Here is a 26,678-nt window from a genome sequence, read left to right on the forward strand (position 1 = left end):
ATAAAACCAACCTGAAAACTGTTCTCAAGTCCCCATTCGCATGCTCCAGGTTCACAAGCAGTCGCATTGCCAATAGTGCCATTAACCAGGTCCAGAACATTTCCAGTGGCATCTCTAACAACTGTGGCGCCACATATAATGGCAAAAGCGATATAAGTTACCGATGATATCAAGATGGCGGTTAAAGTTCCCTTTGGAATTGCTTCAGAGGGGTCCTTGAAAGATAAATATGACAAATATATAGTTGCGATTAAATAGTTACAAAAAAATAGCTATTACATCCAAACAAAAAGCAAAAATGAATTACACCCATATAAAAATGAATAGGTAAGAATAAACATAAAATTAATAGATGTTATACAAGAACGAATAACGCTGGAAGATAAGAACGATGATTTTGCAGTTAATTCTCGCCTTTTTTTTCACCGTTGAGCTGATCAAACAAAAAGAAGATATTTCTGAAGTACCTGCTGTATACCATATTGACTCTGTAATGTTTGGAATCCTTGGACTCGTATCATTTTTGTTCAGTTGACTGTTGTCATGGATTAAGGGGTAACAATATGTCAGCATGCACTTAGTATCTCGTATTTTGTGTAGAAGCAGAATTACATCCTGCTTCTACGCTTTTTATATGGACAATCACCAAGCTCCCAAGAAAAGAAAACATCGACAACTTTTAGTTGCAGGTTTAATTCTTGCCTCTTTTTTCACCATTGAATTAAAATCAAGCTGCCATCAATCCATGGCTAATTGGAGACAAAGTCGAGACAGACAGTCTGAGTAAAAGAAACAGCTGGCATAAGCCTTTTTCAGAAATGTATAAAAATGATGTCATTTTCACTTGTTGATAGATAGTCTATCATCCATCCATCTTAGGGCAGAACTAAGGTAGATAGTCATAGAACTTTAGGGATGATCGAGATTTTTAGGTTGACTCATGACGGACAATGTCGACTGGATTTGTATTCAAAAGAATGGATTGAATTTGCTTGGACCCACAGGCGAACAAGTGACCTAAGCCTAATAGTCTTGCTTGCTTAGAGTCTCAGGCAGACTATCGTGTTTTAGGATTGACACATGACCGGAAAGTCCCCTTGACTTGCAAGCAAACGGGGAGACCTATAGTTTCCCAAGTGTTTTGGTAAATGGCTTGGGAAACGGCTGGAGTAGCTATGCCTCTCAAATTGGACAAATACTTATGCATTAGTTCTTGGAAAGGCAGGCCCGTCTAGAGTCTCAGGCAGGTTGACTTAATTTTAGAATCGACACATGACCGTTATGTCACCTGGAAATGCAGGCAAATAAGCGTCCAGTCCGAAGCCTAACAGGGCTCGCCCGCCGGACTAGAGGGTCGGGCCAGGTTCAGCACCCAATTCATAATCTCAGACGTTAACAAAAAATAAAAGAAATACTGGGTTGACCGAAAAGTCGCCTGAAATCGCAAGTCAACAATTTTTACGAAGATGACAGTTGAACTCATGTTCACCTCCCACCCTCGTGAAAACAACCACTAGTTCAATAAAAGGGTAGATGTCTTCATTCAGGACAATAAACACCCATCGCAATTTAAGGTTTAAGCCAAGCAAGCATGTTTGGCCTCTTCTATGTAATATAATCAAAGTAAGCATGCGGAATGGATCTTACAAGAACCTCTGTAAAACTTCTAACTGAAATAAGAAAGAAGATATGACCTTAGTGACTGAGAAAAATATTTAATCAATTTTTTTAAGACTAAATTTACTTTAAAAAGGATTTAAGGTGGTATCTCTCTGATCATTTCAGATTGGTGACATGTTGTCTTTATCCTTTTTATAGGAGAGCTATATGTTTATCCTGTTCAAAATTTCCACTTATTAACCTCGACCTTTCCCGCCCTCGGTTGTCCTGTGAATTTTTTCGCGGACTTTTTGGTGGATTTTGTGAGCTAGTTTTTGCCCATTTTTCCTTGGTTCTGGGTAATCAGGTACAAACATGTTCTCATTTAAGCAAAGGTTTGCAGGAGGTATTGCTTATACAGGGGCAGCGTTCTCCCAGTTAAATAATGTGTAGCAGTGCTCCAAGTAATCCCAAAAGCTCAAGCTATGACTGTTGAACAGCGATGTTTTACCAGAACTCCTTTATGATTGTGAATCATAAAGCACGTCAAAAACTGCCAAAAGGATTGCCTAAAAAAAGAAATAAAAACAAAAACTGCATTAAAAAAAAATTGTCTCAGAAACATACTTGCAGTTCACTGGATTGAAAGAATACTGAATATGCAGATTAGAGCTAAGACAAACAGCTTCTAATCACCAATGAAATTCGTAAGAGACACTGGAGGTACTGGAGACATATGACAAGAATGAAAGAAGGCAGAGTCCCATATGACGTGTGGTGCTAAGAACCGCCTGGTCTGCACAGAAGCGGTAGGCAGCCCATGACCCTTAGTTGATAACTGAGGAAAGAGGCTACACAGTCCAGTAGATCAATGGAGGAGCTCTGGTCGCTCGTCCAGGCCGAGTGACGTGGAGGTCAACAGTTGCTGCCTTATGCGCCTCAAGGCTTGAGAGGACCTAAGTCCAAGTAAGTAAGGAGGTATAAGTATAGGAGGCATTTATTACCCTATTTGATCCTTCGTTTACTAAAACAAAACATTGGTCTACTTTAGTATAGTTTTTTTTTTCCTTTTTTCCCCTCTTCTATTGTTATATTATTCCAAATCTTGACAATTATTTTATATTAAACCTTAAATAAAACGGTGAGCTAAAATGATAGCGAAATATTGATAACCAGGTTAAAAAACCTTTAATTTCTGATGTGTTAAGACATTACAAAGCTCCAAGGGAAAAGAAGCGGGGTAAATTTGTATCCGCGGAGAAGAATCTTGAAAATGTCCATTGCTATGCAGCTAAAACAAATGTTTTGGCACTAAATTACGGACTATTTATTAGTTTAAAGGCCTGTGAATAAGAAGCACTTTTCGTAGTCCCCGCTATTTTCAAAAACAGAAAGATGCCTTGTTAAATTCTCCCCATTTTTCTGCAAAGCCCCATTCACACGTGTGCTTAGCTAGCATCAAAATTTTAGCCATCATCACTTTGGATTAATCAGGGCTGCTTATGAAAGAGGAACCAATTGGACTGGCGGAGAATAGCAGCAGATTAACAGAGAGTGAAAGTCTTAAAGAGCGTTCTAAAGAAAAGAAAACTCGTTTTCATTCAAAAGACTGCTACAGTGTTTTGTAATGGGCATTTCGTACCTATCACAATGCGCAAATTCCTTTTGAAACTTGAATTTTAACCGTCAAACAGCGTTTTGGCGTTTTGGCTAAGGAAATTTTGAGCTTCACTCAACCGGAGCAGCAATGTTGAGTAATTTTGAAGTCATTTGCTAATAATTCAGAGTCCCAATAAAGTTTTGCCAATAAAACAGTGAGCTTCACTCTAGTGTAGCGACACTGAATAATTTCAAAGTCTTTTGCTAATAATTTGGAATTTAATTAAATTTTTGCTAATAAAATAGAACGTTTCACGCAAGTGAAGAGCTAATCCTGAATAATATGCGTTAAGCAACGGAAACAAAATAGGCATCATTCCAGTTCGTAGTACTGCAGTAGCTTTTAACTATCTCGAAGCTAAGTAGAGGTCCTTGAGTTTCTTGCTTGGACATTGTGGGAATAGAAAAATGAGAACTTTTGTAATGAATTAATTTTAGAAAATTTTTCCACATGAAAGATGTTTTTAAAGAAAAGTAAGGAGCTGTGTAAACGAAACATTAGCAGAAATAAATTCAAAATTTAAGCGTAAAAGAACAATAAATCATGTTAATAAATAAATGAAATCAAAGACGAAAAAAATTACAATAACTAGCCAAGTCAAACTCAAAACAAGCAAAAACTACCGCAAAGAAGTGTCGGACTACCGGCCCCTGTGCCTTCTAAAGACCAGAACGTAATTTAAACTTTGTTGAAAACAGTATTTACTTCGAGTTATGTGTTTTTATTCTTCAAAAAAAGAAAAAAAACACCATCGTAACCAAGATGAAGATTACTGAAAAGAACAAATGAATGTAGATTGGCAATTTAATGTATACTGATATTTTTTCCTGAAAATGTTGATAGCTTTGGATTTATTAAAGCTATAAAAGAGAAAACGTTAAAATGTATTTTGTTTTCAGTAAAGTGCAAATTACGTTCTGGTCTTCAGAAGGCACAGTGGGTGTTAGTCTTACACTTCTTTGTGGCAGTTTCTTCTCGTTTTGAGTTTGAATTGTTATTTATTGTAATTTCTGTTCATCTTGGGTTTCATTTATTTATTAATAGGGATTTATGGTATCCTTACGCTTGAAAAATTATTTGAATTTATTTCTGCTCATCTTTGGTTTAGTGTAGCTGTTTAAATTTCTTTTAAAAAAATGTTTTCCGGAAAGTGTTTTTTTTATTAATTTCTGCTCGATTTTAACTGACTTATTCTATTTCATTGGTTAATGATAGAACATTTAAAATGTTTTGGTTTTCCAATTCGTATTTCACCACAATTCCTTCGGTTCCTATTCCATCCTAGAGCAGAGTAAGTAGTTTTCCCTTAGCAGAGAAGTCATTTTTCCTTTCCCCATGCAGTGATACTGTAGTTTCTAATACTATTTCTCAGCTTTCAAGTAGCCGTTCAGTTGATTGTTTTGGTTTGAGTTGCAATGTTCTTTAAAAAATTGGTCAGTTTGTATCTAACCCCATCTCACACATAACTAACCTCTCTCTTTCTTCTGGTGTTTTCCCTCATTTATTTAAAGTTGTTAATGTTGTACCTTTATATAAAATAGGTGATTCATCTCTAATTTCAAACTATAGGCCTATTCCTCTTCTTCCCTTAATCTCTAAGGCTGTTGACAAAGTAGTGCATCTTAAACTCTCTTCATTTGTATTTAGTACTAATACGACTGCAGGAAATTCTCTCATAACTAACTATCAGCATGGTTTTCGTCCCACTTTCTCTACCTCGTATGCACTTTCAGATGCAACAGAGTTTGTGCGTGTTAATCTTGACAAGGGCTTGTGTGTTTTGGGTCTATTTCTTTTCAACGGCATTTGATATGGTCGATTACCCTGTTCTTTTTTCTAAATTATCTTTATTTGAAATGCATGAAGTCTCACTTGAATGGTTTAGGTCCTACCTCTCAGGGAGATCTCTGTATGTTTCGGTTAATGGTACTTCTTCCTCTACCTTGCCTATTTTGAAACGTGTCCCACAGGGCTCTGTGCTTGGACCACTTTTGTTTTTAATTTATATTAATGATCTTGTTGATGGTCTTCATCCCCTTGTGCACCTTATTCTTCATTGCTGCAGTGATCCTGCCATCTGCCACTTCCCCAGCTCAAGGTCTTCTTGATAAAGTAAAAAGATTGGTGCTGGTCAAATAGTATAACTCTCAACAGCCGAAAAAGTACCATTGTACACTTCAGGATCTTATGAGAGACGTAAGGGAGCCAATCATCCTGACTTATGGGAATGATGTTATACCGTAAGCTACTATGGTGAAATTTCTTGGAGTGTATCTTGACTGTTTTCTTTCTTTTAAACCCCATATAACTCATACTCGCTCCCTTATTCTCCACCAGTCTTCAATATTACATAGGGTTAACTCATTTCTTCCCCCAGATGTTATGCTTTCTCTTTATTATGCTTTTATTTTTCCTTACCTTTCTTATTGCTGTTCTGTCTGGGGTAGTACTAATAAATCTCTTCTCTGATCACTTCAAAGAGCCCAAAATAGGGCAGTGAAGGCTACTTTTCTTCTACCTCGTTTTTACCCTTCCTCTGATCTTTATAATGATACTGGAATAGCTCCGCTGGATCGCATTGTGGGTAAAAGTTACCTTTATTTAGCGCATTCTGCTTTTCTAGGTACACTTCCACCGTCTCTGCAGCAGTTTTTCTTACGGTCAGGCTCAGGTAGGTACTCTTCTTTTTTACGTAGTTCTTCTCGCAGATTTATTTTTACCCAAACGACCATTTAAAGCAGCTCAGAGGTCTCCTGTTTTTCAATCAGTTCTACTATGGAACTCAATCCCTACTGATGTACCTCTATATCTTTCTGTAAAGGCAGTTTCTCGTCGGGTGTTTCCATTTTAAAATTTATTTCTTTTTTTTTGTTTCTATCCTAATTTATGTTTCTCTTCATTTAATATATTTTTCATATTTTAAAGTCTTTTTGGATTCTATCCTAATTTTTTATCTCTTTTCTTCATTTAATTTTTTTCAGTTATATGTTAAGTTTCCTTTCAGTTATATGCTAAATCCCCTATTTCATAAATGTCCTTGTCTTGTTCCAGTGTTTATTTTTTGTTTATGTTTTTTTTTGTGTGTGCGCTTTATTGTATGTGTTTTTTTCATGTGCTTTATAAAAGTGTTTTATTTTTGTTTTGTTGGCCCATTACAAGCTAAGCTTCTTGGGCGTGTAATTACTTTACATTTTGTAATTGTTTTTTTTTTAGTATTTATAAATTGATTGATTGATTGATTCTCTATGAAAATCCAGATTTCGGCTTACTATTTATATGTTGGACAAAATTTTTCAACAATTTTTAATAGTAGTTAGAATACAGTTAAAAACGTGTCAGTTACGTTTACGTTAAAAACATAAACATATCAGTAATGTTACGATGGGATATCAGTTAAAAACAAGCACTACTCAAATATCCCTGTAGTCCGTCAAGATTAGGTAATATTTGTATAATTCTCGTAAAATTGTAAAACGTTAATAATGTCACTGGTTATTCATCAGGCGCGAATAAATATAGCATTAACCGTCCATTTAGAGAATTTAGTTAAAACCAGTTTTACCTTCAGATCACCAGATATATTAGCACCAGCGAGAACACCAGTAGCAGCTGGGAAATAAACGGCAAATACGGTGAAGAAACTGTGCTCCACTCCTTCACTATATCGATAATCTGGAGCTAAATTGTTTAATAAAGTTTCGCCTGAAAAAAGTAAAATTTTTCATATTAGCATTAAGATTGAACATTAATAGCAACCTCCGAATAATGGCGAGCAGGGAGAAACACCTAAAAAATTAGCGTAAAATCCTCTTCTTTTTTCCTTCTTTTAAACCTTTAAGATGCGGTTGTTTTGCATGTGATCTAAAATATTCAATTGATCAGATTTTTATCAAAAAAGGTTATTTAAAATTAAAATCTTTGTAGTCTTTACAAATAGAGAAATATAGAAAATTCGACAGAGCTCCCCTCAACGTTTATTTATAAAAAAAAAAAAAGCGATTGCGTTAATCAATGGCAAATAAACAGTTTTTGGAATTGACTCTAATCAATCAATTTATTTATCAGAAACTAGTGAGTGCCAGAAAAAAAAGTAAAACAGCTTCGAAAGACAACAAAACAAAACAAAATAACATATTTACGACTACTACTACTACTACTACTAACAACTCATCGCAGCACCAAGCCGCCTGAGGCCAACACAGCTACGCACGCTCCTCCTCCACCCCAATCGATTCAAAGCCTCCCTTTTTACACCCGTTCCCATTTCCTTTAAATCTTTCTTTATGACGTCCTCCCACCCCAGACGGGGACGACCTGCTTTCCGTTTAGCCTTAGATGGTTGGCCGAAAAGAACAATCTTCGGCAATCTGTCATCCTTCATCCGCACAACATGTCCTAACCACCTCAACCTTTCTTTCATTATAGACCTAGAAAGCAGTTTTGAACCATATTTTTTGTAGAGCCTAGTGATTAACATACGATCAGTCAGCAAGGTACACGGAACCATTTTTAAGCAATTTCTCTGAAAAATATCTAGCAAATCTTCATCCGCTTTTCGGAGCGTCCATGCTTCAAAACCATATTTGACCATTGTCATCACTGTAGCTTCTAATATTCTAATCTTGGGTTGCAGACTTATCGCCCCCTCCCCCCTCAAAAAAAAGAAACAAATTCTGTCTACATGCCTGATCCAAATACGTCATCCACCATCTACAAGTTCATACAGTCAACTTGCTGGGAACTGTAATCAGAGCCTGTCAAATTATTAGCTGAATCAAAAGAATAATCATGAATATTTCTCTGATTTATTTATACAAATCAATATCTTATATTTTACGTTTAAAGTTTAAACCAATGTTTGAAATTTATTTTATTAAAGCTATTATACGGTATTTAAGTTACTTACAGTAATAATATAACAGAAAAGGGTATTATACTTCTTAATGAATTGCTAATTTTTTTTCAGTACAGATTTTATGTGCGTGCACGGCATATGAAGATTGTCTTAAGGAGACAATTCTGAACCTGACTTAGCAACCGGATATTTTGTGTAAAGATACAGATGATATTTTTTAAGATCATCCGTTTTGGAGCTTCAAAATAAATTTCGAGGGGATACAAAAAAAAACTGCAAAAACCACATCACAAATTTGTTTATATGCATTTTTGTTACGCTTTTACGAGTTAGACAAAAATTTCTGATGGGGTTCAAACCCGGTACCCCCCCCCCTAGATACGGGTTTGATGGAAATTAAATTAAATTTTAGGATTCACGTCTTTTTAGGATAAAACTAATATTGGGTGATCTGTCGAAACTTTTTATTCAGTTGTATCTAAACTTCCAGGAATGATTAAGCTAAGCCATATTCAACTGAGGGTGCAAGTGGTGGTAACAACCGAGTGTGCCACCCTTGAAGAGGACTTAAAAAAGGATTTACTTATAGCTTGCTTTCCAATCAGATAAAACTTACTGCAGCTGTTAAGAGAAACACATTTAGGATATTGCGGATTCGAGACAGTATGTACACAGATTCATATATATTGTGCCTTACAACTTGGAAATATAAGGTGCAAAGGATGAAAATGTATCAATGAAAATTTATCACGTGGCTCAATTCTTTTGCATGTTCCTTATCTATTCTGCCAAATTAAAAGTATATGTCTATAATTTATTATGATATGCAAGTTTTGAGATTATTCTGGATTTAGTTCGACAAACCATACATCTGAAGCAAAAACAAATGTGTTTGTGCATCTGCACATAGCATATGTGTGAAAACTAGTTTTCTATAGACTGGGCTGAGCTGAATTAAAAAATTGCAACAAAAATTTCCTTCATCTACAATTGTTTCATTAATGTTTTTTTTCTTTTGTTAGAAACTGTTTTTAAAGATTTTTGGGCATTTGGATTGAACAAAAAAGTCGATGACTTAGGGAACATTCCTTATGTAGTTTTATATGCTGAATTCAAATACCATAAACGAGAATTTATCTTCTATCTATAGTGCTTCATTTTTTTTTTCTGAAACCAAAATTTCGACAAAAAAAACTTGACAAAAGTAATTACGCAAAATTGCGTGTGCAAGGAAATCTTGAATTAAGCATATAAAAATAGGTTAAAGCCTTTTCTTAAGCAACCTTTCTTTTTCCGTTTTTAATTAAAATCACGAACAGACTGTAATTAAATACAGGGTACCTGATTTAAAAAAAAAAACCTTTCTTAGAAAGTAAAAAAAAGAAGTTGTATTAATATTGCTTTTTACAGCGAATTAGACAATTCAGCAAGAATTTTTTATACAGCCCACAGTTTTAGTGTAATATTTTTTTCATTTTTTTTTTTTATTGTCAACAGATCAACTCAACAGGTTTGATTTAATATATAAAACTACAACAGAAAACACTGGTAAAGAATTTGATTTCTTTTCCGGGAAGACACAAAACACCCAAATTTCACCCAAAAAATAAACTTAAAATTATTACGTGAGAATTGTGGACCGTAGATGAATTCCGAATGCACATCGAAGTCAGCAAAAACATTTGTACTAAAAGCATAAAGAAATTTTCTGAGGCCAAAAATTTGTTTACCAGTGTTAGCCGAACATTTAACAGATAATTTATAAAACCATAAACGTATAGATTTAACGTATAAAACCATAAACCCTAAACCCAAACTAATTATTATATTACTGCAAGCTTCTCGCAACAGCAGGTCACCTGTGAGACGAATACTCCGGCATGCGCTCCACCCTAACCTACCAGGCACGGTTCCAGAGTCAAGTTAGCGGAGAGGGTTCAAATTAGAACATAATTAAGTATTTTCGGACAAATAATACTAAACTTTAAGTTTTTCACAAGCTACCCCTCCACTCCCTATGGATCCTTGCCTGTATCCCACCCTATCCAAAGTTTCTACGTCAGCTACGCCCCATGAAAGAAAGTGGGAATAAACTTTACATTGAAGAAGACCAAATTTAACACAATAGCCGAGCGCCTAGGTTAGAATAATTATAACCCTGTGGTTAAACCTCTTTATTTTTGGGGTTAAACGTCCGATGAATGAATTTCGAAATACAAACTTATGGTGAAGGTAAAATTTCACACAGTAACCGAAGGGCTCGGTCAGCATAAATATAGCCCTTAGTTAAACCTCTTTCTATTTTTGGGTTAAACCTACAATGAAGGAGTTTTTAAATAGAAACCTATACTGAAGGAGGTCAAATTTCGCACAATAGCCGAGGGCCTCGGTCAGCATAATTCTATTCCTGGTGTCAAACCTACCATGAAGGTATTTCGAAATGCAAACTTATCCTGAAGGAAGTCAAATTTCACACAATTGCCGTGGGCCTCGGTCAGCATAGTTACAGCTCAGGGATTAAACTTACCATGAAGGTATTCCGAAATCGAAACTTATACTGAAGGAGGTAAAATTTCACACAATTGCCGTGGGCCTCGGTCAGCATAGTTACAGCTCAGGGATTAAACTTACCATGAAGGTATTTCGAAATGCAAACTTATCCTGAAGGAAGTCAAATTTCACACAATTGCCGTGGGCCTCGGTCAGCATAGTTACAGCTCAGGGATTAAACTTACCATGAAGGTATTCCGAAATGCAAACTTATCCTGAAGGAAGTCAAATTTCACACAATTGCCGTGGGCCTCGGTCAGCATAGTTACAGCTCAGGGATTAAACTTACCATGAAGGTATTTCGAAATCCAAACTTATCCTGAAGTAAGTCAAATTTCACACAATTGCCGTGGGCCTCGGTCAGCATAGTTACAGCTCAGGGATTAAACTTACCATGAAGGTATTCCGAAATGCAAACTTATCCTGAAGGAAGTCAATTTTCACACAATTGCCGTGGGCCGCGGTCAGCATAGTTACAGCTCAGGGATTAAACTTACCATGAAGGTATTCCGAAATCGAAACTTATCCTGAAGGAAGTCAAATTTCACACAATTGCCGTGGGCCTCGGTCAGCATAGTTACAGCTCAGGGATTAAACTTACCATGAAGGTATTACGAAATCGAAACTTATCCTGAAGGAAGTCAAATTTCACACAATTGCCGTGGGCCTCGGTCAGCATAGTTACAGCTCAGGGATTAAACTTACCATGAAGGTATTCCGAAATGCAAACTTATCCTGAAGGAAGTCAAATTTCACACAATTGCCGTGGGCCTCGGTCAGCATAGTTACAGCTCAGGGATTAAACTTACCATGAAGGTATTCCGAAATCGAAACTTATCCTGAAGGAAGTCACATTTCACACAATTGCCGTGGGCCTCGGTCAGCATAGTTACAGCTCAGGGATTAAACTTACCATGAAGGTATTACGAAATCCAAACTTATCCTGAAGGAAGTCAAATTTCACACAATTGCCGTGGGCCTCGGTCAGCATAGTTACAGCTCAGGGATTAAACTTACCATGAAGGTATTCCGAAATCAAAACTTATCCTGAAGTAAGTCAAATTTCACACAATTGCCGTGGGCCTCGGTCAGCATAGTTACAGCTCAGGGATTAAACTTACCATGAAGGTATTTCGAAATGGAAACTTATCCTGAAGGAAGTCAAATTTCACACAATTGCCGTGGGCCTCGGTCAGCATAGTTACAGCTCAGGTATTAAACTTACCATGAAGGTATTCCGAAATCGAAACTTATTCTGAAGTAAGTCAAATTTCACACAATTGCCGTGGGCCTCGGTCAGCATAGTTACAGCTCAGGGATTAAACTTACCATGAAGGTATTCCGAAATCAAAACTTATTCTGAAGGAAGTCAAATTTCACACAATTGCCGTGGGCCTCGGTCAGCATAGTTACAGCTCAGGAATTAAACTTACCATAAAGTATTCCGAAATCGAAACTTATCCTGAAGGAAGTCAAATTTCACACAATTGCCGTGGGCCTCGGTCAGCATAGTTACAGCTCAGGGATTAAACTTACCATGAAGGTATTCCGAAATCAAAACTTATCCTGAAGTAAGTCAAATTTCACACAATTGCCGTGGGCCTCGGTCAGCATAGTTACAGCTCAGGGATTAAACTTACCATGAAGGTATTTCGAAATGCAAACTTATCCTGAAGGAAGTCAAATTTCACACAATTGCCGTGGGCCTCGTTCAGCATAGTTACAGCTCAGGCTTTAAACTTACCATGAAGGTATTCCGAAATCGAAACTTATCCTTAAGGAAGTCAAATTTCACACAATTGCCGTGGGCCTCGGTCAGCATAGGTACAGCTCAGGGATTAAACTTACCATGAAGGTATTCCGAAATGGAAACTTATCCTGAAGGAAGTCATATTTCACACAATTGCCGTGGGCCTCGGTCAGCATAGTTACAGCTCAGGTATTAAACTTACCATGAAGGTATTCCGAAATCGAAACTTATCCTGAAGGAAGTCAAATTTCACACAATTGCCGTGGGCCTCGGTCAGCATAGTTACAGCTCAGGGATTAAACTTACCATGAAGGTATTCCGAAATGGAAACTTATCCTGAAGGAAGTCAAATTTCACACAATTGCCGTGGGCCTCGGTCAGCATAGTTACAGCTCAGGGATTAAACTTACCATGAAGGTATTCCGAAATCAAAACTTATTCTGAAGGAAGTCAAATTTCACACAATTGCCGTGGGCCTCGGTCAGCATAGTTACAGCTCAGGGATTAAACTTACCATGAAGGTATTCCGAAATCGAAACTTATACTGAAGGAGGTAAAATTTTATATAGCAGCCGAAGACCTTGGTTACCATAAATATAGTATTAGGGTTGAAAACCTCTTTCTATTTCTAAGTCATTTTTTACAGGTAGCATTTCAAGACTAGAGCTATTGCAAATGAATTATGGTTTCCTATTCAAGAAATCCTTTCAACCACAAAGATTTTAAAGAGAGGCCCTAAAAACCAAGAATCTTCAAGAACGGCTATAACAAAAAGCCAATTCTATGACATCTCAATTAATAAAAAGAAAATCTTGTTCTCAACATGTCAGAACCTTTAATTCAAGCAAGGAGTATTCAATACACACATAGTATACTTGTTTCAAACAAACACTATCCAAGAACTGAAATATTATTACTCTGAATACTCTGGTACCCTCACAGCCTCTGCTTTTGATCTATTTAGGCAGTAAACAAGTCTTTTTAATCCTGAATAACCAAAGGGTTACAAATCTACACTATCAGCACCTCCCCAAAGGCCCTGGCAATGAAAATTTACCCTTGATACGTTCTAAGACCATACTGACTATACATGACCTTTGACAAAAAAAAAACAAAAAACAGAAAATAAAATTAAAAAAAAAAAAAAAAAAAACAAGAAAATGAGAGTGATTTTCAGCCAGTGGACAAAAAGAAGTGAAAAGACGAAAGCAGATATTTTGGAAAACACCTTTGCAAAGCCGTCCTCAATACTAAAAAAAAAAAAACTCTTTTGAAGAGAACTCTAACCAAGCAGAAGAAACACTCAATAGCAGCAGAAGTGTTTCTTCTCCTTGGGGTAGAGTTCACTTTAGAAGTTTTTTTTAAAAAAAACTTCTTTTAAGCTTGGAGGAGGTCCTTATCGAAATATCTGCTTTTGTCTTTTCTCTTCGTTTTGTCCACTAGCTGAAAATCAACCCCGTGTTCTTGGCTATTTTTTAATTATATTTTCTCATTTTTTGGCAAACGTCAAAATTCACTCTTTTTCTGGTACTGAGGCCCCTAGAAATTGTCTTAATATTAGTACTCAACAAAAACTAGCTTGCAAGGCTACACAGAGAGCATGGCTTGCTCAATAACAAATCCAACCCCTTGGCCTTTTATCTCTTCTGGAATCCTGGTATTACAGGATAAGGGAGGGGGGAAATAGGTGCCACCCTCCCGCTTTATGGCACCATTGAGCCGACCACGACGAGTAATAGGCTGAGTTTATCCCCAAGATAGAAAATTAATAGGTACCAATTATCAACGGGATACTGACTTACCGCTATAACCGACAAATCCTCTGGCAACATCCTCCTCTGACATGGGTCCAATAATGCTACCAACTACAAAATCCGCCATTGCTATTATAAGAATACCCAATAAAAAAATTTGAGCCTAAAAAAAAAAAAGATATAAGCAACTGTCAACGAAGGAAAAAGGATAATTTTGGCCACAAGAATGATAAATTAAATTATTTCAGGGGTCTAATCGTTTTGGTTAATTTACTCTGGAGATATATTTCACACAATTAAGAATTGCCTGTCCCACGAAAATAGATATTATTTCAAATAAATTACTTTTCCTCAGAGCTTTCCAATGTAAACGTAACCATCCATTTTTCTTTTTACACTGTAATAAACAGCTTGCAAATAAATTAAGAAAAACTAATAGAAAATATAAACGTGGGAATATTTCCATTTTAATTGTTGGGAAGCAGAACACTTATTTCGTCAGGCTGTCGGTAACAAATTGATTAATTTAAGCTGATATCGAACTTTTTGAAAGCTTAAAAGAAAACATCACATCTTGAAGATAATTCTTTCCAAAATGCGTCCCGCTTAAGATTACAATATCCACATTTTTAAATTTATTTTCTTTCATCGGACAACGGACAAGCATTATTGCCTTCCGGTTTTTTCTTCTATTTAAAAAAATGAAATTAATTTAATATACAGGAAGTTTTTTTAGCAGCAAAGAGAAAACTATATACACATATACACTGGAACACAGCGATGCGCATCCAGCTAACACAGCTGATCCTAGGATGCAAAATATACCATTAAACCTGCAAAATTCATAACAAATAATAAGGCTTTGGGAAGAAAATCTACCGTCGCAGTGGAATGGAGTCAAACCCATTGCATCCTGCCAACTTTTGACAAAAAGAAAAACCCAATAAAACCTCAAAGGTCTTTTTGTGACCGGTTCTGTATTAATGTCTACTGGTTTTTTAAAATATTTTGTAAGGCCATTTTTAATTAAATTTGTGTATAGAGCGTTTAGCGAAAATTCCCCCAAGTCCCTATTTAAGGGAATATTTTTATTATTTAATAAAAATTATTTAATAAAGACCTTTGAGGTTAGCTGCCAAAAAGGCAGGTTTAGCAATAAGAATGTGTTTTTAGTTATTTTTCTTTCATTTCAATGAATTGGCTTGCTTTACTTCATTATATTTATAAGTCCTGGTTGAACTTCGCTGGAGTAAGGATGCCAGGACTGTTTTGAAAAAAATCTGCATTTTAGTTTTATTGGTCACATGTTGTTGTGAGTCTTTTTTCTTTTATATATTTTTGTTTTGCTGAGGACGGCTCTTGGACATATTCACTTCGGCTCTTGGCCGAAATATTCATTGAAATTATCTTAACTGTTTTACGAAAAGAATTCCCTATTATTCTTCTTGTTTTTTTGTTTTGTTTTTTGTGATGGAAAGGCAGTGTGGTCTTCGTCGTTATTGACATGTATATATATATATATTTATATATATATATATATATATATATATATATATATATATATATATATATATATATATATATATATATATATATATAATATATATATATATATATAAATAAATTATTCAGAAAAAATTCGGACCATGACAATGGGCAGGCAATTAATCCAAAATAAAAAAATAGAAAATAAAATAAAACCTAGCCAAAAAGCTTGGGTCGAAGTAGCTTGGGTCGGAAACCTAAACTGCCAACCATAGCAAGGGAAGAAAGCAGAGGGGGGCGACAAATGCCAACCCAGCATTTTGCTAGTACATATAAAAATTCAAGCGTTTGTGAGTTTCTGAGCTTGCATAGGAGAAACCGCTGAACTATTGAAGCTAGAAACGATAAATATTTGCAAAACAACCTTTGGATCATGGGCATTGTCGTAGGGTATGCAAAAATTAAAATTGAGAAAATGTGGTGAAGGCGCGAGGTATTCACCGTAGTGCAAGAAAAGAAGCGATAAAAAGCCAGCGAGGCGTTGTTTTTTTTTTTTTTAAAGGCCAGTAAATTCATCACTTTTGCTAATCTTATATATATATAAAATAAACCTAGTTCTCTAGCAGGTTTGAGGCTTGAATAAACGGATAACTTGACTTTTTCGCAAAATAATTTGGAACTCTCGTGATAAAATTAAGTTATTCAAACCCAAAATCATGCCATGGAAAAAATAAAAAGATGATAAATTACGCCATAAAAGGGTGAAAGAGCCGATCTGCCGAGCAAAGCAAGGAGGTAAAAACTCTGAGAGGGGGGCTGTTTGATAGCTTATCTATACAAAATGATGTGTCTGTCCGTCTATGTAGGCTTATGTGCAGGGATTTTTTTTTCTTAGAAAATAATCTTGAAGCCTGGGGATGGCAGTAGATATTAAAACAAAAAGACCTAAAAAACATACCAAAAATAAAAAAAAAGTTTTCACTGAAAAACTTAAAAAATGTAACCTTGTAAAAATGGCATAATCCGAACAACCAGGGTCCGAGTAAAAGCAAGATTCATTTACGAAGGCCTAACATTCCAAATCCTTTTATTTGGAAACATGGATATTCTCAAAGAGCACTTCAAAAGTTACTTTCCAACGTTTCCGTTGTAAAAAGTTTGCTTGAATATAATTAATTTACGTCTTGTGACATATTCACGCAATCCATAGTGTGATATATTCACACTAATCATACTATTAGTTATATCTACTCCACCTTTTTAAAATTCAATTGGTTTTAAAACCTCCTGTAAGGTATTTGTAATATTTAAACAGTTAAAGTCTCCTTACTGGTTCTTCTGTGTGAAATCTCAATCCGGTAAAATGAAGGAAAAGTATTTGAGTCACAAAATTTTTAAAAGTAAACTTTTTGTTTCTCTGTGGCATTACTTATATCAAATTCCAGGTTATATAAAGATGAAACACGTAAAATTTGGTAACTCTTGACTCTCTAGTTTTTATTCATATAAAATAAAGGGTAGTGTTTACAAAAACATTGCTCCATAAAACCCTTTTAGTTAAACTAGGAGATTCATAAACTAGCTTCAAAAAAATGTTTTAGCAACAAAAGCGGATACATAAATCGTTTTATTCATATAAATAAGCAACAAGCTTATAATACGTAGTAGCAGATAAGGTGAAAAATAAGCAAAAACACCTCACATTAAACACGATTAAGAAAAAGTATCTTCCCTGTGAAGGTGCTTTGGGAATCAACAGATTGTGAAAGTTTCAATTTTTTTTAAAGAAAAGCGTTGCCAAACTTAATCAGCAAGCTACAGATATCTCTTTTGATGGTTCAACGTGGCAATACTGACTGAACGTAGTGCTGATCTAAAAACTCCATATTTTTGAAAAAAAAATCTGAAAAATGCGGTTTTTCGGGCGTGAATAGACCTAAGGTGAGTCTCAGGTGCCAAAAAAAAAAAAATACCACTAATATAACTACCAACGACTGACCTCAGCACCAAGCCACCGGAGGCCAACACAGCTACGCACGGTCTTCCTCGATCCCAATCTATTCAAATCCTCCCTCTTTACACCCACTTCCCTCAAATCTTTCTTTAGGATATCCTTCCACCCCAACCGAGGACGACCGAGGCAAAATAAATGATTTTATTTTTATACCATTGGTACTTTAAAAAATTCCATATGGAAAAAAAACTGGAAACCCCTGAGAATGAAAATACAAATTCCGTCTTGGTTAGGTTTTCAAAATTTATGACGTGAACTAAGAGATATCCCTATTACTGAAAATTACTCTTTCTATCATTATGAAAGTTCAGGGTGGTTTCCGTCATTATCTTCCCGAAAAGATTAAATTCTTGTCCCACATCCATGAGTTGGCATTTTCGTAATTGTTGTATTGCGCAATATTACAACGTTTTATTCTTTTTCTTTGTATTAACTAATTTTCTTAGCAGAGGCTCCATAAGAATTTCGAAATTTTCTCAACCTGCGTACCAGCACAGATATGTCAAAAAAGCCCGATGGCTGGGATGGTTCACTGGAAAAAGGATAACATCCCGCAAAGGGTAACAGATTCATTTTATTTGACAATTTTTTGCGCCAGGAATTTGTCGATAATCGTAGAAACCTCTTTGAGGTGAATATTAAACCAGCGGAAAAGGTGAATATTAAACCAGCAGCCAATAATTTGGAAAAAGCTACACCCCTGGCAGGCACTTATGGCATTAGCGCAGAAACTCTAAAAGCAGTCATGCAGGGCCATATCCAGGATTTTTTGGGAGGGGGGGGGGTTACGAAATGATTTTTTTCGGGGGAGGGGGGTTACAAAAAAACTTTAAAAAACTTTTTGTTGCGTTTTTACGAGTCGGACAAACGTTTCAGGGGGGGGGGCTTCAAACCCCCTGCCCCTCCCCCTAGATACGGCCTTGCAGTCATGTATTATTTATTGCCCTGCTAAGTAAAAGTTATCAATTTACTGCTCCAGGCGGGAGTGTTTCCAGATTCACTAAAAAGAGTTTAAGAAATACTCCTACATAAAGAGAATGTCCCAATTCTGACGCAGATATTTTACATGGAAAGGCAGTGTGGTCTTCGAAAATACCTACAGCCTGACCAAGCCGAGGAGGTATTCCAGGCCTTCACCTCCACCACTACCCCCTCCAGAACACTGACTTTAAATGCGCTTAAAATTTTTCGTGCTAGGGGGGGGGGCAAGCTGTTGTCAAAGAGAAGATCAGCAAGGCAGTGTAGATTAAAGTGGGATTGAAAATACATTACCCTACTGATCCTCTCGTTCAGTACCTCAATTATCTCAGAAATGTGAAAGTCTCGTATACGACTTTCAGGTGTGACAGCATAAAAATTACACTAATTTTGTAAGAAAGTAATAACACCCAAAGAATCCATTCATTTGAGGACTTTCAATAAGGTTTAAAATAAAGAGAAAACTAGCGTCATTGATAGTGAGTACAGTATTCCTGGTTACACTCTGCTCAGGCTGGACAGGCTGGACCTTAAAAATAACATCCCTTTTTTGGCACTTTTGATTTCTAGCAACAAGGAGGTCCTTTGGGTTAAAGTAAACCTATCAAACAAATTGTTTGTTATTGGTACAGTCTATAACCGACCAAAGATGAAAATCCCAAACATCTGGAAGATTGCTAGGAATTTGTGAAGTAAAAGTTCCCTAAATCAGGTATAATAATCCAAGGAGACTTCAACATTCATCATGGCCACTGGATGAAAGTTGTATGACTGATGTGGAGGGCTTAGCTCTGCTAGACCTGAGTCTTGCTTACAGCATAGAACAATTTGTTGAATTTTACACTTACATCGGCCTTCATGGAGCCTTCATCCAGGCTTGATCTCTTCTTAACTGATCATTCGGATTCCTTTAGAGTTGAAAGCTATCCTTTTGCCAGTGACCATGTGGCAGTTATAGCTCGTGAAAGTCTCAAAATACCTCCACCTGTAAAGCACGAGCGGATCATCAGGTAGTATCACCGCACAGACTGGGATGGTCTTATTTGCAACTTCTTGTCGGCAAAGCCGTGTAGTAAATTTTTAAAAGAAGCCCCACATAAAGCAGCGGCACTTTACGAAAAAGCGATTACAGAGGCTATTGAGTAATTCGTCACATCAAAAACAGTAAAAGTCTCATCTCGAGATAAGCCATGGTTCAATGCTGGTTGTAAAAAGGCAATCAGGGCCAGAAAGAAGGCTCACAAGAAATGGCGTTCAGCTCAATCCGACGAGGACCGGGCTGCTTTTATTAGCGCTCGAAACGAATCTGTTAAAGCTGTGCGTCAAGCTAGAGCCGATTACAAGCACAAATGTGTAGACAAACTGAAAAATGCCCCTGCAAAGCGGTGGTGGAGGGTAGTCAAAGAAGCACTACAGTCATCTAAATCAACGTCAATTCCCTCGCTTCATGTTGAAGGAATGATGATCCAGTCAGGCCAGGAAAAGGCAGATGTTCTTGCACAATCCTTTTCAAAGGTCTCCCAACTTGATGAGGACGGAGTCTCCCCTCCCTCCATTTCCCGCACGAATAGATGCAAAAATCACCAGCGTTAACATAACTACCAGGAAGATGATCAGAACGCTAAGCCAGCTGGATGTCACCAAAGCTTCAGGACCTGACAAGATTCCCAATCTCATCCTTAAGAGACGTGCCCCTGAACTTACTGGTCCGCTCGCCTCTCTGTATAAAAAATGCTTTGCAGCGGGATCATTCCCAAGAGCCAGGAAAATTGCTCATATGGTCCCTGTTCCAAAGGCAGAGTCCGACCTTACTAATTTAAGATCATATTGTCCAATAGGTCTGCTGTCCTGCATAGGTAAAGTTTATGAAGGCGTCGTTACTAAGACCCTTTACCAATACCTTGAGTCACATCTGTTATTGGCAGACACGCAATACGGTTTTCGCAGAAAACGGTCTACGTTAGACTGTCTGATTACACAGTATCAAGAGTGGATTGAGCTCCTTTCTCAGGGACACGATATTCGCCTTCTTTCCTTTGACATTGCAAAAGCATTTGATCGTGTATGGCACAAGGGACTTCTTTGTAAACTGAAAGCCTATGGAATTCATGGTCGACTATTTGACGTGCTTGCTGACTTTCTTCGGCAACAATCGTTGCAAGTTGTCCTCGATGGCTTCCTATGAAAAGAACACTCAGTTTTATCAGGAGTACCACAAGGAAGTATTCTTGAGCCAACTCTTTTCTTGGTGTTCATAAACGACCTAGGGGACAACCTTTGAAAAAACCTCACCACTTTGCGGATGACACAACAACAAAAACAACAATTGCAAAAGACGAAGATCCCAGTGAAAACCACAAGGAGCTTCAACCTGGCCGGGTGAAAATTGAGGCATGGGCAGATGTATGGGTTGTAAGTTTTAACACATCGAAAACGAAAGAGCTAATTTCGAAGGCGCGTAATATGAGGGCTCATCCTGCTTTTGATTTCAGAGGAGAGGTAATAGCGCGAGTCGATACATTGCGCCTACTTGGAGTTAATTTCTCTTGGGATCCCTCATGGACTGAGCATCTCAGTAAAATTAGATCCTCTTGCAACAAGAAGCTAGGAGTTATGGTAAGATGCAAAAGTCTTCTCCCTGATGATTCTATTCTGCCACTTTTCTATTCGTGCATCAGACCTGTCATGGAATATGCATGTCCTCTCTTCACTGGTGCACCAAAAAGCCACATTGTTCCACTCCAACACATTCAAAATAGAGCAGTGCGTGCAGCAACCTCTGGCAACGCGAAAGCTAAAACCCCACCGCTGATCCAGGAACGTTTCGATGTGGCGTCCATGTCGGTTTTCTATAAGTACTTGCATAACTCTCCATCAGAGGAGCTATCGAAGCTCGTTCCTGATATAGCAAAGCCCTTGCGATCAACTCGCCGAAGTACAGCTCGTCAGGACTACCTTGAGCAGGGTACTTGCCGCCAAGAATATCTGAAAACGAGTGTAACCCGGCGATCGGTTGCCACATGGAATAGATTGCCGGCAGAGGTAATCCCGAAAAATCCTTCCCTTGATGCGTTCAACAGAAGGTATAATAAGTACCTCAGTGTTAGAAAACGAGGTAACTACCTGGACTAGCTGCAAATCACCATTTGTGATGGACTCGTGAAGCCTGTAATAATAATAATAATAATAAAAAAAAAAAAAAAAAAAAAAAAAAAAAAATTATGTATGGTAGTAACGAAATCCGAAGAATGCAAATCCTAAGTTTATCCCTAGATTATAAAAAAAGACCATAGCACAGTGGTTAAAGTCTGAAAAAAGTAAGTAAATAATTTTGCATTGGTGTTTTTTTTAATCGGTTCATTAAATGCTGATATATTCTCGCTTATGTGAGAACGAGTCAATAATGTAAAAGCTGATTCGTCAATTTCGTCAATATTAATAAAACCTGATGAGCGATTAAAATTGGCACTGGTAATTCAAAAGGAAAAAATAAAAAATTTATTGAGGATTTGAACAGGTCAATGAAAAAATTACAATCAAACAGTTCGTGGTGACGAATTGTAAGAAAGGAGCGACTCGGCTCAATAGTAATTGAAACTCTTAAATCGGATTCTGATATTAATAGATACATCAAAATAATCGGCTTATTATGCTAATTTTAAATATATGAAATTCATCAAATTTAATGTTACCCATCAAAAGATAGGGGCCTGAGAAAATGTGCCTGATTTTCAAATAAGAGGAAAACACCCTTAAAGTCAAGGAATCTTAATTAAAATCACACAATTAGATTTAGCGTATTAGAAAACCCTAAAGTAGAAGTTTCAAGTTCCTGCATACAAAAATGTAAAATTTTGTATTTTTTGCCAGAAGAAAAATCAAGGATGCGTTTTGTCGGGAGAAGGTGCATTAGAACGGAAATTAAAAGTTCTAGTGCCCTTTGAAAGTGACTAAAAAATAGATTGGAGGGCAAATAGCCCACCTGCCAAGCCCCTTTTTACCCCAAAGTCGCCAGATCAAAACTTTGGCATAAGCATTTTCTTCGGCATTGTTGAGATGCAATAACTATGCGTATAGGGGTAATATGACCCCCCACGGCCCGTGAGTAAAGGGTTGTAATTTATGAAATTTGTCCATTGTTTGCGTATAGTATTTGTTATTGGAAATTATACAGGCATTTTCCGGGCGGGGGGGTGCATTTTGTGCTTGGGGTGGGTTTCCATGGATAGTTTTACATGAGGAAAGAAATTTAAGGGGGTGAAATTTCCAAGGGGAATTTTACAGTGGGGGGAATTGACAGGATTCCTATACGAAATTATTTTTATTTGTCTTACTTTCTCTTTGCCAACTCAACTTTGCATGTGAAAATGTTCAGGGTGAATTGTCCGGGGGAAATTTCCAGCGGGTTTGGATTTCAACGGAAGAAGGGATTTCCAGAGTAGTCGGAAAAACGATTAGAATTCGGTCTTTTTGAAATGAAAGTATGCTAAGGAGAATTTTTCAGGCTGAATCGTCCGTAATAAATTTTACAAGGGGGGGGGGAGTTCAGCAAGGATGGAGTTATCTGGAGGGAATTTTACGGCGAGGGGTGTATTTTACGTGAGAGGAACTTTCCACGGAGGAGTTTTATGTGAGTAGAGGAAATTTTTCATGGAGGGTGAGCCAGATTTACCCACATTATTTGAAAAAACGATCAAATATTAAATGAATAAAACAAGTGTTTTTCAACTGAAAGTAAGGAGCAACATTAAAACTCCAAAGAACGGAAATTATTTCGCATAATTTCGCCGGGAGTATAAACGCCTTTTAAAACCGAAGAAGAGACTGGCTATTAAAAAGGGAAGGAGGAGCTGATCCAGTTTTATGAAAAGAGTGATATGCGGTCTTTCTGGAGAAAGATAAAAAAAGGGGCCTCCATAGCTCAGCCAAAAGTCCCAACAAAGATATTGAAACAATTCCAACTTTTATTTATGCCCATCTTCTTGGCTACCTTCAACTCAGTACTGGCTTCTGGAGAATGGCCCTCGCAGTGGAAAACATCCTTGATTTTGCCGCTATTCAAAAAGAGAGACCCAGAGGATCACAGTAGTTATCAACTGATATCTTTAGTACATACTCTTAGCAAAATATTAAAAAGAATACTAGATGCTAGATTAGCTCATTGGTTAGAAAAATATAGGATTTTGAAGGAGGAGCAGGCAGGATTTCGAGATGGATATAATGCTATTGATAGGATCTTAGTCCTACAGGCGCTTGTAGAGAAATATGCAAAAGGGAAGAATAGGTTGTACGTTTCATTTTTAGATCTAGAAAAAGCCTTCGACAGTATTGATAGGATTTTCCTGTGCATAGAACTGTTAAAGGTAGGCTTAGCAAGACTTTTTGTTGGGATACTAGCTGATATGTATAGAAACACATCTGGTATAGTTAGAGTTTTAGGGAAGGGATTATTGTTACCGTTTGAAATTAGAGAAGGTGCAAAACAGGGTAGCAGTATTTCGCCTAGGTTTTTCACGTTGTACGGAAATGATTTTATTGACCATTTTAAAAAGGTATGGGCCCCTACGGCGTTACTAGGGAACCTGACGTTATCTCTGTTGCTTTTTGCTGATGATGCGGTGTTAATAGGCAAGTCACCAGAGGAGCTCCAAATCTTATTGAGTATATTAGAAGAATATTTACATAGAAAGAAACTAGTGTTGAATATTAAAAAGACTGAGATTGTGGTTTTTAGAGGAATTCGTGTGAATAATTATTATAAAGGTGAAAAAGTAAAAGAGAGCGAAAATTGTAAATATTTGGGAGTAACACTTTCAGCAAAAGGAGGATGGAAAGAGCATGAAAAACAGATGATTAAGGGAGGGAAAGCAGTTACAGCTGCCATTTTACGTAATTCAAGGCTTTCAAGTATAAAAGATCTAAAAATGCATAAATATGTTTTTAATTCTAAAGTTTTGCCTACTATCCATTACGGAGCTGAACTCTGGGGGTATGACCCGGCACCACAATTGGAATCCATTCAGCTGCAACACTTTAAGAGATTAATTGGTCTTCACGTAACGACCCACAATCAGGCAATAAAAGATGACCTAGGTATATTTTCGCTGAGAATGAGTAGATTAGCACAGATGATCCGGTACTGGCTAAAGGTTCTAAGTCTGTCAGAAGATAGGTTAGCAAAAGCAGCTTATGTAGAGATGCTACGGTCGAAACGTAAAAGATCGTGGCCGTATCAAATAAATTTTTTTTTAGATGGATTAGGATTATCATATATTTGGAATGAGGGGCTAGAACCCTCAGATCAGGGTGAGTCGTGTTTGGCTATGATTGTTGAAAGAAAAAAATACCAGGAAGTCCAAAAGCGGACCCAGGCAGTTAAAAAATCTGAAACAATGAAGTTTTATTACCAAGTAAAAGAGATATTTTGGATTTGATTATTATTTTAAACTAGGATTACCGGGGGAAACATTGACGACTTAGTTTCGGATCCGAGCGAATTGCCTGCCACTAAAAAATAGAAAAAGAGTATTTGAAAGAAATAGGGTGGCCCCAGATGCAAATGCGGATTACTCTTGCCCCAGATGTAACCTAGGTATTGAGGATGTGGCCCATATTCTCACCAAGTGCCAGCAACTTTCTCTTTTATGTGAAAATTTTTTTGAGGGGGTTAACTGGTATTTCCGGGGTATCCTGAAAACGACTGTAAAAAGGACAATCAGGCAGTTATGTAAATATGTAAATGAAGCGTTGACATCAATGAGTGAAACTTGATATTTATGTTATTTTTCTTGTGGAGTGTAATTAAGAATACTGTTCTGTATGGCCTGTTTTTTGGCTTATAATAAATTATTATTATTACTATTATTATGAAGGGGTTGCCCCTCTTCAATACCTCGCTCTTTACGCTAAAGTTTGACTACCTGTCTATTTTTTTTTTTTTTAAAAAACAACTCTTGAAACACAAGGACTGTTTAATTAGAATAGGGAGTTTTTTTAAAAACTCCCTATTCCCTCACTATTAAAGTGCTTCAAAAAGCGAAAAACTTTAGTATGAAGAACAGGGTATTGAGGAAGAGGGCAACCCCTTCATTAACGTAATAATTTCTGTTCGTTTTGAGTTTTAATGTTGCTCCTGACTTTCAGTTAAAAACAAAACTTGTTTTTTTTACAATATTTCGTAGATACCATTTTTTGGAACGTGACAAAGTGTTTCGCTATTAAGCGAGTTGACTTGAACAAAAATATTTTTTTGCATTTTGTTACACGATTTGTCTCTAATACTAGCTGCAACTAATGATACAGTCAGTCGGTTCCACTCATACGCCTAATTAGGTAAGTCTATACTAGAATAGGAAATCTGGTATATTTCTAAAGCCTTACTTTCCTTTCAATTTACTAATCAATTTACCTTGGCTTCCCATTCCATTCCAATAACGACAATACCAGTAATGAAAATGATAGAGACTGTTCCAATGATCCTTGTATCATTAATACCGTTATCAATAATGCTCAGACCATATGTTTTCAAGAGATCGTTCAGAGACTCACAAAAGCCTATAATGTACATGGCTACCGCCACAGCATTTGCTATACTAAAGATGACACCGATGGATGCACCAAATTCAGGACCCAGGGATCTTGATATCATGAAATAGGTACCACCTAAAAAAATATATAATTTATTAATCATACAGATATCATCCACTTAAGATAAGATTTATTTTCTGAAAACTCACTATCACAGCCTCCCGAATTTATTATGCCAAATTCACACTCACACTTCCCCCCGAATTATACCAAATTCACTTCAGAGTTAGACTTAACAACATAAAAAAATATGATAAGATTAGTGCGAATTATCATGCTTGTAAGATGTATTAATCATACAGATATTATCCTCTTAGTAAAAGATATATCTTCAAAAAACAGACTATTACAAGCCCCGATAGGCTTAATTCGCACTTTTGAGCCAAACGTGAAAACAGAGCAAAAAAACAAATTTGACAAGATATGACAAAAATGACAGGGTCATA

At 36.8% G+C, this 26,678-nt stretch overlaps 1 protein-coding gene across 2 annotated transcripts in view; it reads right to left on the bottom strand.

Moving 5' to 3' along the window:
- LOC148951487 (bumetanide-sensitive sodium-(potassium)-chloride cotransporter-like) overlaps positions 1 to 26,678 on the bottom strand; it is a 199,734-nt gene that overhangs the window by 84,700 nt on the left and 88,356 nt on the right. For both annotated transcript variants that reach the window (XM_089090907.1, XM_089090906.1), the window contains 4 exons: positions 26,054 to 26,307; positions 14,217 to 14,331; positions 6,822 to 6,961; positions 12 to 215 (listed from right to left, as the gene is read on the bottom strand). In XM_089090907.1, coding sequence (XP_088947033.1) covers positions 12 to 215; positions 6,822 to 6,961; positions 14,217 to 14,331; positions 26,054 to 26,307 — 713 coding nt within the window. The remainder of the gene's footprint in view (positions 1 to 11; positions 216 to 6,821; positions 6,962 to 14,216; positions 14,332 to 26,053; positions 26,308 to 26,678) is intronic.

This window comes from Artemia sp. Qi Xiang Cuo, chromosome 6, assembly GCF_049724085.1.
Source record: "Artemia sp. Qi Xiang Cuo chromosome 6, ASM4972408v1, whole genome shotgun sequence".
Lineage (NCBI taxonomy): Eukaryota > Metazoa > Arthropoda > Branchiopoda > Anostraca > Artemiidae > Artemia > Artemia sp. Qi Xiang Cuo.